The 12,096-nt window shown below is 48.7% G+C and overlaps 1 protein-coding gene across 1 annotated transcript in view; it reads right to left on the bottom strand.

The window, feature by feature from the left end:
* The window catches only part of SLIT1 (slit guidance ligand 1), a 184,006-nt gene that overhangs the window by 148,279 nt on the left and 23,631 nt on the right, over positions 1–12,096 (bottom strand). Inside the window, exon 4 of the mRNA XM_014868493.3 lies at positions 7,127–7,198. Coding sequence (XP_014723979.3) covers positions 7,127–7,198 — 72 coding nt within the window. The remainder of the gene's footprint in view (positions 1–7,126; positions 7,199–12,096) is intronic.

The following is a 12,096-nucleotide window of genomic DNA, read 5'->3' as shown; positions in this document are numbered from 1 at the left end:
AGGAGTCGGGGAAAAGATGGGTACATGGATAGGTTTATAGGGGGTTAGTAGATGGGAAAGTGGAGGGTGAAAGGATGGAGACTGGATGGGGGGTTGGTGGGTAAATGAGTGCAAGAGTGGACAGGTGGGCACAAGGACAGGTGGGTGGGAGGGTGTTAGGTGGGAGAACGGGTGGGAAGAGATGAAGGATGGAAGGATGGGTAAGGAGTGGGAGATAGACGGGTGGATGGATGGATTGACTGGTGGGTTGGTAGACGGGTAACTAGGAGCACAGATGAGTGGGAGGCTGGCTGGGTGGTAGCTAGGTGATAGAGGGGTGGATGGGGAGGGGGAGACAGGTAGGTGGGTAGGAAGATGAGTGTAGAATGTGGATGGGTGGTGGGTAGAGGACGAATGGGTGAGGCAGGTGGATGGACGATATGTCAGGATGAGCTTTAGCATCAGACAGACCAGGGTTCAAATTGGGCTCAGCCCCTTGGGCATGTCACAAACCCCCTGAGCTTGCAAATCTTCATCTGTAAAATGGGGAAAATGCTGACCTCAGAAAGACATTCTGATGATGAAATCAGATCATTTTTCAGGTTGTTCAGCATGAGCCTGGGGCAGAATAACCTTCCGTTCATCCTAACCAGTACCCTAACAACTACAGTTCCCGAGACCTTACACAACGGTCCTGGGAGACTGAGGCACTGAGAGGATGTCTCAGGACAGGGACGTTTCTGCAGAGGCTCTGACTCCCTCTCACTGTAAACAAGGAGTGGTGGGTGCTATCTTCTAAAGAGATGGGGGTGGGTACTGAGCAGGAACTCCAGGCCTACCCAAAACGGGGGCATCCCCAAGGAGGCAGAGAACACACTGGAACTTCAGGGCACTCAGAAACACTTCCAGGGGCAGCCTCACCTTCTTGCTCCAGGTACTCAGGAAAGTACCCCAGAGTACAAAAGGCAGATTCCCTTTGTCAACTTCCTGAACCTACGCAACCATTGTCCCAAACCCAACTCCAGCTGCTGCCTGCAGGGCCCCTTCTGCAGGACAGCACACCAGCCTTTCTCCGCGGCCAGCCAGTCAGATGCCTGATAGAGGAAGTCCCTGAAAGGCAGGGGCTGATTCTGAATTAAGAGAGGTGAGGCCGAATCACCACAGGGGTGGGGGACCAATGACAGCAGTGCACAAAGGCTCAAGGGCAGCGTCAACTTGGGGACTGTGGTGCCTCTGAAGCAATTCGCATGTGGAGTCACCTAGTGTTCCCTGAGCACCTACTATGTGCCATGAAGTTTATACCTGACGCAAGAGTGGTTACACCTCTCTTTAATCCCCACCACAGCCTGTGAGGTAGATGTTAGCATCCTTATCTGACAGAAGAGCAAACAAGGCCCAGGAGGGTTGAAGGAAGGGCTCCAACGTCACCTATCCAGCATTCATTTCAACTCCTACTATAGAGGCTTTTCATTGCTTTTAAACACTGGAAGGTTTCCTACCATGAAATTAATACAAGCTTCTTATACATCTGGGAAACACAGAACAGGAAAAGGTCACCCAAGACAAACCCTGTTGGCATTTGGCAGTCATTTTTTCTGTGCCTTATCTAAAGTTATTTATTTAGTGATCATGTTATCAATACAAGTTTGCATCCTGGCTTTTTATATCACAAACATGTGTCTGTATTACTTTATGTCTTTCATAAAGGCCACCTTTTTTTTTTTTTTTTTTTTGGTGAGGAAGATTGGCCCTGAGCTAACATCCATGCCAGTCTTCTTCTATTTTGTATGTGAGATGCCACCACAGCATGGCTTAATGAGCAGTGTGTATGTCCATGCTCAGGATCCAAATCCATGAACCTGGGGCCACCAAAGCAGAGTATGTGAACTTAGCCACTATGCCACTGGGACACAAAGGCCGCTTTTGATGACAACAAATATTCCATTGAGTAAACATACCATAATTTACTTAACCATTCACCCAATGTTGATTATTTCTATATTCTTTTTAATATTTGATACTTCAATATTCTAAGTAATGCTGCAATGAACATGTTTGTGCTCATGTGTTTACTTCAAGGAGATTTTTGTGTGTGTTTTTGGTGAGGAAGATTGGCCCTGAGCTCACATCTGTTACCAACCTTCCTCCTTTTGCTTAAGGAAGACTGTTGCAGTGGTAACATTTATGCCAATTCTCCTCTATTTTGTATGTGGGATGCTGCCACAGTGTGGCTTGATAAGTGGTGTGTAAGTCGGTGCTCAGGATCCAAACCCCTGAACCCTGGGCCACCAAAGCAGAGCACATGAACTTAAGCACTATATCACAAGCCAGGCCCCGCACTCATGTTTTATTATTTCCTTAGGGTAGATCCCCAAACACGTAATTTCTAGGTCAAGGTTTAAGCCTATTTTCAGGCTCTTCATGGCCCCTTGAAGCCCTGGTGTCTAATTCCAGCCCTATCACCAAACTGCTCTGTGGTCCAAGGCAAATCACCTCTCTGGGCCACAGTCCCCACATGTGGAAAGAAATGGACGGAGTACTCCAACACCGGTGGACAGATTAGCAAAGAATAACCAATAACAGGATTTAACTCCTGGAAGCTACACAGACAAAATAGACCGAAAGGCACCGCCTGACGCGCTGTGTGCCCGCACATTGCCCGGCACATGCGGTCTCTCTCAAACTCGTTTTCATGCTGATTTAGCATAACGGCCACTGCATGAAAGTCCGTGATCTGCTCCAGATGAAAAGAATTAGTAACGGATCCCTCAAAGCTGAGGGGAGGTCAACAGGTGAGAGACCAGAATGCCAGCCTCTGCCTCCCCTCTCACCCGTCTCCTGGGGGAATGTGGCCCCGCTCCGGCTGCTGGAGGAGGGCGGGCTCCCGAGTATGACGGTACCAGGGGACCCCACAAAGCCCCCAAGAAAGCCCCGAGGCCCAGGGGTGATCTCCTGAACTAAATGGGCCAATCAGGTCGTTTCCCCAGACATCTGGAGTTGGGATCCGAGACACTGGGGAGATCTGAGCTCCAGAGGTGCAGGAAGTAGCAGGGAGTCAGCACTGCGGCTAGCCAAAGTCGTGGTGGAACTGAGACGTCGCCGAGGAGCCCGGGACACTGGTTTGCAAGGAGGAGCAGGACAATAAGGTAGATATTTAGAAAGAACTAGAAATGCCCTTCACATCTCAGTCTTGGTCCTAGCTGTGCCTCACTTCCTGCCTTGGGGAGCCCCGGAGTCTGCTGGTTGTGCCCTTACAATACCCCACCCTGTGCTTCCCGTCACCTGCCTGTGGGGGTTTCTGTTCCTGGAACCAAGAGTGCCCAAGTACTCCTTGGCCAGGTCAACTGGGAGAGTTAACAGAGATGTTCTGGAATGACAGATGCTCAGGTCAATCGATTGGGGGTGGAGGTGGGGCAAAGGATATTAGCAAATAAGTCTTTAAGCACTTGCTCTTGTATCTCTCCCTAAAATCATCACCAAGATGAAAAACTCAGTGAGCCCAGACACCAGGCACAAACAACCAGGTGAATAAAAAGCCCTGTTTAATCATCTCCCCCAGAATGGGTCCTTTTCGAATGGCCTGAATTGGAAGGACACCAGGTTGCACTGGCCCCAGTCATGAACTCAAGTCCTAGGCTGACCTAAGCAGGGGCACGCTGCACGGGAGTCCTCCTCAAAGTCCTGCCAGCTTGCCCATCTGTGCTTATAGATGAGCTTAGGAGATATCAAGAGGAGAACTAAAGAAAAGAACCTCCCTTCACCCGGGTGCGGCCACACTCCTGGATGAGAAACCTCTCCTGCCCAGTTAGGGACCCAATGCCTGGAAAGAAAAGACAGTAAGTGTTCGGGAAAGGTTCTGGCTCTAGAGCCTGGAAAATTCCCCAAAGGGCTACAAGCCTTCCATCAGGAGGGGCCTTCTTCTGGAAGCCACTCTGTTGACTGCTGACTGCTCCCCTCCCCAAGGCAGCCAGCCCAAGGTCGCTGGGGTGAGAACATCCAATGTTTCTGGAGGCCACTGTCCCCCCAAGGCTCCCCACCCCACAGGGCGCCAAGAGCAGGCGTCAGGCAGACTCCTGTCTTCTTCAATGGCTCTGCCACTCCTTGAATGGAGTTCCGTGTGCCAGCCTTTGGCTATAGATCCCAGTTATTTAATATTCCTTAAAGCATAGAAGTCCTTTTCTCCAGGACTCCTGTTAAATTATGAGCCATGAAGAGCGCTGGGTGGGGAGTCCAAAGGGGCATCAGTACCTACCCTGAGGAGGTCACTTCACCCCTCCAACCTTGACTTTCATCTTAACTCCCATCAGCAGTAAAATCGGGAGACACCGCCTGCCTCACAGGGTCACAGACATCAGACGAGACAGCGCACACAGGAGCACCAGCCCCACTGCAGGGCCGTTCAGTCACCCACGTTGTCATGGACACAACGAACATCTGTTGCGGGCCAACTGCGGGCCTGGATGCTTTATGTGCACAATCTCATTTCAGCCTCATGATAGCCCAACAGCGTACAGGGAAGAAAAAGAGGCTCCGAGAAGTTAGACCAGCCAGAGTGGGACCGTGAAAAACCCAGGTCCACCTGACTCTTGATTTTCTACTCCTCCAGGCTACTTCCCATTGCACTAGGGATCCAAGCTCCTCAGACACAGGCCAGGAAGGCAGCCAAGCTGGCGCCACACTGTCACTGCTCTCAAGAGGGAGCCCAGGGACATGGGGGCACCAGTGCTGCTGGCGGAAGGTACACTTAAGTGCTGGAGGGAGACAGAGACCCTTGTAGAGCTGATCTCTCCCCTTCAGGCCCCAGAGCTGGTGGAAGGCTATGGCAAAAGATGTCAGCCCCCAAAAAAGCGAACAGGGCTGGAGGTGACCTCAAGCAAAAGGCTGGAGTTTGTGCATTTAGATTCACATGAGGGTCTTGGACATTTTAAAATAAATGACAGATGGAAACAACCAAAGTGTCCATCCATAGATAAAGAAGATAAAGAATGGAGTACTACTCAGCCATGACAGAGAAGGAAATCCCGCCATTTGTGAAAACATGGATGGATCTAGAGGGCATTAAGCTAAGTGAAGTAAGCCAAACAAAGAAAGACAAACGCTGCATGGTATCACTTGTACGTGTAATCTAAAGAAAAAATCAAACTCATAGAAACAGAGAGTAGAAAAGTGGCTGCCAAGAACTGGGGGCTGGGGGAAAGGCTGGTAAAGGGCACAAACTTTCAGCTATAAGATGAGTAAGGTCTGAGGATCTGATGTATAACATGCTGACCGAAGTTGATAAGACTGTATTGTATAATGGAAATTTGCTAAGAGAGTAGAACTTAAATGTTCTCACCAAGAAAAAAGATAAATATACAAGGTGATGGATGTGTTAATTACCCCGATAGAGGGATCCATTCACAATGTATATGTTTATCAGTTCACCACAATGCACACTTTAAATATCTTCCAATTTTATTTGTCAATTATACCTCAATAAAACTGAAATTTAAAAATAAACACATAAATTTTAATAACATAAAATAAATGAGGGAGGGTCAAAGCGGGCCTCCAGAGCTTGAAGGCAGCCGTCCACTGCACCCACACTCTGAGCCCTGGGTAGTGGAGGGCAGAGGATCAACACAGCCAAGGGGAAGGGAACTCGCGCAGGTCAATACTGCAGGGAGAGGGAGGGCAAGAGCTTGAAAGGCTCAGAGGGCTTAGGAGAAGGAAAAGAAAAGCACAGAAGGAAACCAAGAGAGATGTTCAGGATGAATTTGCACCTGGCACCAAATGACGGGTGGGTTACAGGGGACTGAAGGAGAAGGCCCAGCTCCAGCCCAAGGTGGCAAAGGCCAGCAGGAGGGAACGTCACTGAGAGTCACTGCAGAGAGGCCTCCAGGCCAGGAGGAGGACAGACTAAAAATTAGAGTTCCACCTTAAAGACAAAAACTTGACGGCAGGATCCACACAAATCCTGGAGCGGCCTGGGACCCCTGGGCTAACCAAGAGGTCTGGAAATCACGGCAGAGGTGGAAAGAACTGGCCCTGTTTAATCAGAGGGGAAGAGATCAAGCTCCAGACGCCAGGAGGCTGCAGGCATGCCCCTCAGCACTCAGGCAGCCCCGGGTGCTGTCTCCCTCCGTGCCCCCACCCCTCTGTCTTACCCGCACCTCCACCTAGGTGCTGTCCTCTAAGTTTCTTTAGGGGAGAACCAGCCCCAGAGGCTCACACAGCGCTTTGCTGGGCCCGCAGAAGGTCCCAACCAACGGTTTTCAGGTTGTTAATGACAACCAAACCTCCCTCCCAACTCAAAATTCAAAAACCAGACAGCCCTTCAAAAATCTAACAAGAGGACATGGTTCTTCTAGGGCCTTACGGAAAGCAGAGCTAGAAAATCATAAATCATTAAAAAGCAGACTTAGAGCTCAAAGTTAAGAAAATGTTTCTAATATGCAGATCTGTCCAATAATGGAGCTGATTAGCCGGGGAGGTGGTGAACTCCCCACCACTAGAGGTAGCCAAGCAAAGACTGAAGGACCATATGCCAAGGAGATGCAGAAGAGATTCCTTAGATAATCTCTAAGGTCCTGTCCAACCCAAGATCCCACAAGATGAAATATATGGTGGAACAATTACAGACACATTTGGTAAATCGCTGAGCAGCAGAATTGGCCACTACCCTTTAAACATGAAAGAAGTACATTTACAGCAAATCAAATGCCACGGTGAATAAGCTTACAGACCTCGTTACTCCAAACTGAAAATAGTTCGAGAAGGGCTTAGCTGAATGAGTAAATACTCGACCCCAGATGAGTTCCCAAAGGCAGCGAGAGAGGCCTCAGAACAGTCCTCCCCTAAAGTCCGGCAACATGGTAACAAGCACCCCCCCCCAACCCCAGAACATCCTCACACCAGGACTGTCAGAGGCAGCGCAGGGAGCTGGATGAACTGTGGATTCTGTCAAGCGCTTGCCATGGAGAAACGCCCCACACAGCTCCTTCCTACAGAAAGGGCCTGGCCTTTGACCTCCTGAACGATTCCTGCCAGGCGAGCAGCATGGGGGTCACGGTCACAGGAAAGTCCAGGCCCCAGTGACCAAACACACCCCTCCCACAGGGTGAGGATAGGACCACAGGGAGCTTCCTGGGCAGGGAGCATCACTCACAGCCTCGACAGAGCCTGGTTATTCTGGAACAGCAGCTCTGGTAACGTGTGCAGCAGGTTCCGGTTCAGTCGTCTGAAAAAGAGAAGAGAGGAAGAGTTGGAAATCGCCCAGCTATCCAGGAGATCAACAGACTTTTTAGAAAGCACTGGATTCAGCGTCAGAGGGCCCGGGGTTCAAATCCTAACAGGGTCACTCTGTAACCCCAGGGAAATCACCTTCTCTGGGCCTCAGTTTCTTCATCTATAAAGTGGGAATTTTGCCATCTAACGCTTGGGAAGGATAAGAACAGAATATCTGTGAAAGCCCCTCCCTGAGGACCTGATGTGCACTGGGCAGTCAGTAAACAGAGGGTCTTTCCTTCCCTCATCTCCTCCCACACCCATTGTCATCAGCACTTTACATGTGCAGACCCTTAATAATATATAAGGCACTGATTCAAATGTCTCAGTTTGTGAAACATACTCCATCGCTGTAAGTTCTGATTCTTCACTGCTTTCATACACATTTGGCTCAGTGGCAACTTACTTTTTTTATTGTTTGCTTTAGGTCTTTTTTCAAAATGAAAATAGTTCTATTGATTTTTTTTTATTATTGATGAAAATGCACGCTTAGTAAAAAAAAAAAAAAGCCTCAAATAATAGAAGAAAATGTATTCAGCTACCTGCATTGTTCTCAGTCAACAATTTGTGGATGTCCTTCCATGCCAAACAAGAGAGAACGACCCTTTTATTTTTAATGACTGAATAGTACATGTGTCTTTTGTTTTGTTTTGTTTTGTTTTGTTTTGTTTTTGCTGAGGAAGATTCATCCTGAGCTAACATCTGTTGCCAATCTTCTTCTTATTGCTTGAGGAAGATTCACCCTGAGCTAACATCCATGCCAATCCTTCTCTATTTTGTATGTGGGTTACCACCACAGCATGGCCACCAACAAGTGGCATAGGTCCTCACCTGGGAACTGAAACTGGGCCACCAAAGCAGAGCACACTGAACTTAACCACCTGGCCACAGGGCCGGCCTCTGTCATTTTTAATTCCTCTACTGATGGACAGATAACGTTTCAGTATTATAAACACAGGCAGGAGTGGGAAGTCTGGTTCTGGAATGTGGCCCGACGAGGAGACAACGCGGGAAGGACTTGGACTTGTCCTAGGAAGGCAGCGAAGTGTAACCAGACTCAGCTTGCCACCTGAGGCCACCAACTCTCTGACACTGGAGTGTAGGGCTCCAGCCCATCAGGGGATGTGAACTAACAAAGTGTGGAAGCTTGGTACCCACATGGTGTCCGTGACCACCTGCAGGGGCATCACCTGGAAGTTGGTAAGAGCTGCAATATTGCAGGCTCTACCCCAGACCTGGCACAGAATCTGCGCTTCAACAAGGGTCCCCGGAGGACCTGTGCACGTCAAGGTGGGAGAAGCACCGGTGTAAAATGCAGCCCCTGGCCTCCGGTCCACGGCACAGTTTGAGCTTCACACAAGGATCTCCTTTAATGGTTCTAGACAACGATAAACCAGCTCGGCAAATGCTTTCCTTTGCAGGGGAAGGGAGGAAACATAATTCTATGTGGCCAGCAGTAACCGGCCTGTGGTTCCCTCCTGGAGGTCGCCTTTGCTGATATGTGAGAAAGGTTCCCTTCTCTAGCACGGTGCAGACAGTCAGAGCTGCAACTCTAGACCAGCTGGGAGAAGTTCACTCTAAAGGGCGGGCTCTGGGGCAATGCACTGTTGCCTCCGAATAACAGGGGCCACCAATACAATCCTTCAAGCCACAGGAGTGGACGCAAGATCGCTCCAAGTCCCTAACCTCATCCAGTACCTCAAGGCTGTATTCACACTGCCTGGTAATCATTGGTTTGGGTTCTGTTTTGTTTTCCCCCCCAGACTTTCTCAATTTTCCAGCTTCAACTTCTGAAAAACTCTTAAGAGTAGCAATTTTAAAGTGGAAAACCACAGGACAGCGAAGGAGGGACCCAGCACGGTGAGGGACCTGCAGGCGGTTAGGAGGAGGAGCAGTAGCGGCTAGCAGTCCCTGTTAGCCTTACCAGGGGCCAGGCGCCAGGATACCTCACCATCGGAGGGAAGCAGAAGGAAAAGGCTAGTTTCTTTCTCTTGGGTCTGACAACAAGGCCTTGCATCCACGCACACCCCCTCCCATCTCCTCCTGGCAACAAGCCCACAGGGAAGCTTTACCACCACCATCCTGCACACGGCTTGGCTCGGGATACGTGTGTTGACTTTGTGGGGTTGTCGCTTTGATAGTTGAGGGAACTGGGATGCCTACAGGTGAGCAACTCACCCAAGTCACTGCCAGGTGATAGAGGCGGGGTTGGGAAGCCTGCCTTGCCCGACTCCCCATCCTGGCTGCCTCCACGCGACACATCGACCCCCACTCCACCAGCCCAGGGTGACTGAGTGCTCCACTCCCTCCCGATATTAGACCGACTGACGCCCAGGGCACGCCAGTCCTCACAGCCGGCACGACCGCACATTTCTGCTTCTGCCCTCGTTTGTAACTGCTTACAAGAACCAGTTAAGTCTGTTCCCAAACCGGTTTATGCCAGAGGTACTTATAATTATAATTATATAATGTAATTAACTATTACAGAAATGAACGAAACATGTGTGAAAAGAGAGAGTCGTCTCTTTGAAAACTAAGCTGAATGTTTTGGAAAGGGTCCATTAAAAAAAACTGGTGGAGGGGCCGGCCCCGTGGCTGAGCGGTTAAGTTCACCCACTCTGCTTCGGCGGCCCAGGGTTTCACTGGTTCGGATCCTGGGCGTGGACATGGCACCACTCGTCAGGCCACGTTGAGATGGCCTCCCACATGCCACAACTAGAAGGACCCACAACTAAAATATACAACTATATACCGGAGGGCTTTGGGGGAGAAAGGCAGAAAAAAAAAAAGATTGGCAACAGTTGTTAGCTTAGGTGCCAATCTTAAAAAACAAATTTTAAAAAATTTAAAAATTTTTCAAAAGCTGGTAAGTAAAGGGCCATTGGATTAAATAAGACTGGAGTACAGGAGGGTCATGAAAGAAATTCAGAATTCTCCACCCAGATTGCTTCCAAGGGCCTTTCAAAATCTCCCTCCACCCTACAGAAAACAAAACCAAGAATCATAGACAAAGTATGCGTGCAGTTTAGGCAAGGACAAAAAACAGGACTCCAAGCAGCATCTCATACCAAAAAGCTAGCCCTTGGCAAAAAAAAAAGGGATGGGGAGGGGAGAGAGAAGATCAACAAACACATGTTTATATATTTTAACTTAAGATGAAATGTTTAGGGTACATATGGTGTTTATGACTCCCCACTTAATCCAACTTTTACGATTAACTGATCCACCCCTGGGCTCTGACCAGCCAGAGGAGAGTGTGCTGGCCATCCACAGCGAGCAGCAGACGCCCCCAGGGACAGAGCAGTCCCACGCCCCAAAAATAACTGCCCCCTGTGAAGTTGCTGGTGACCCACCCCAGAAGAAAGAAACTGGAAAAGAGACAGACTGGAGAAGGGACAAAGTCTGCAGGGACAAGGAGTGACTCAAAACAGAGGGCCCTGCCCCGCCTTGGCTGGCAGCAGCAGGTGTGACGGGGGCCACCTGGGTCTGGGTGGTGTCTAGACCCCCACCCAGCTCTTCTCTTCCCCCAGGGCATGGCAGCACCAGAGCAGGAGTGGGAATGGGTTGGATCCACATTGGCCTCTCAAAGCCAGGTCGTGAATATGTATTTTGTTCTGAGCCTTTTAAAGAAAACAAACAAGACTAACGGGGCCCCTCATCGCTCCATTTTAGGCCTGGATGGGGAATGCCAAAGAAAGAGCACCTTGATTTTCCTCCAGGCTGCAGGAAGGCAATGAGACAACCACATTCTTTCCCTTTTATTTAATACCTTATTTTCTTTGATATAACAGAGCAACGTGAAGTATTAAGTCATAGTCATTAAAAGCTCAGGCTGTGGAGGCAAAATGATTCAGGCTCTAATCCCCTCTTCTGCACTTAATCACTTAATAATCACTTAACAAGGCAAGTGCCTTAACTTCTGTCCACCTCCGCTTCTCCTCTGGAAGATATCACTGACCATAGTGTTGCTTTAAGGAGTAAATGAGATATTGGGGGGCAGAGAGCTTATCTCGGTGCCCGGCAGAGTAAGGCAGTCAATAGAAACTATAATCATAATTACAAACTCGCTGTAAGAAAATCTACAAAAATGAAAAGCACAAAGAATAAAATTAAAGTTACCTGTTATCCCACCACTCAATGTAATGAGAGTTAGTATTCTCAGTTATTTTTCTCCCCCTGTATTCTGTACACATATCAGTCAACTTTATTTACACAAATGTCACTTCCTGCCTTTTCCACTTATTATATTATGAGCACATTCCCATGGCCTTAATTGGTCATCAAAAATGTGATTTTATATCTTATGTCTCCATCAGAATGGCTGTTTCCAACTTTATTGTATTTAAATAATGTGCAATGAATATCCTGATATATAAATTTTTAGCCATGTCTCTGATTACTTCCTTAAAATAAAACGGACTTTCTGGTTCGAAGGGCATGAACTTTAGGAGTCTTGACACCTACAGCCAAACCAAAGCAGAGAAATGAGATTAGTGACCACGGTGAATGTGAGTGTCCAGCCCCACCTCATTTATACCTCATTCCTCTTTTTTACATTATTGCCAATCTGTAATGCAAAAATTGACCAAGATCTATTTTCAAACTCGAAAGCCCTATAAGGAACAAACCATACAAACCATGCAAATCAGAAACATGCCACCACTTTAAGGCCTGGATGTGCTGTGGCCCCGGCCACCCAAGACAGGCCTCTGCTGGGGCGTCCCTGACGGTCCCCTCGGAACGCCAGTGCTTCTTTTGAGGCCACACAAATCGATGCATAGTGGTTATGCCTGGGGTATGAGATTATAGGAGGAAATTTCATTTCCTCTGTTCTGTGTGGATTTTTTGCCA

This window comes from Equus asinus, chromosome 2 (assembly GCF_041296235.1).
Source record: "Equus asinus isolate D_3611 breed Donkey chromosome 2, EquAss-T2T_v2, whole genome shotgun sequence".
In the NCBI taxonomy this organism is placed as follows: domain Eukaryota; kingdom Metazoa; phylum Chordata; class Mammalia; order Perissodactyla; family Equidae; genus Equus; species Equus asinus.
This window is presented reverse-complemented; position numbering and strand designations above follow the sequence as displayed.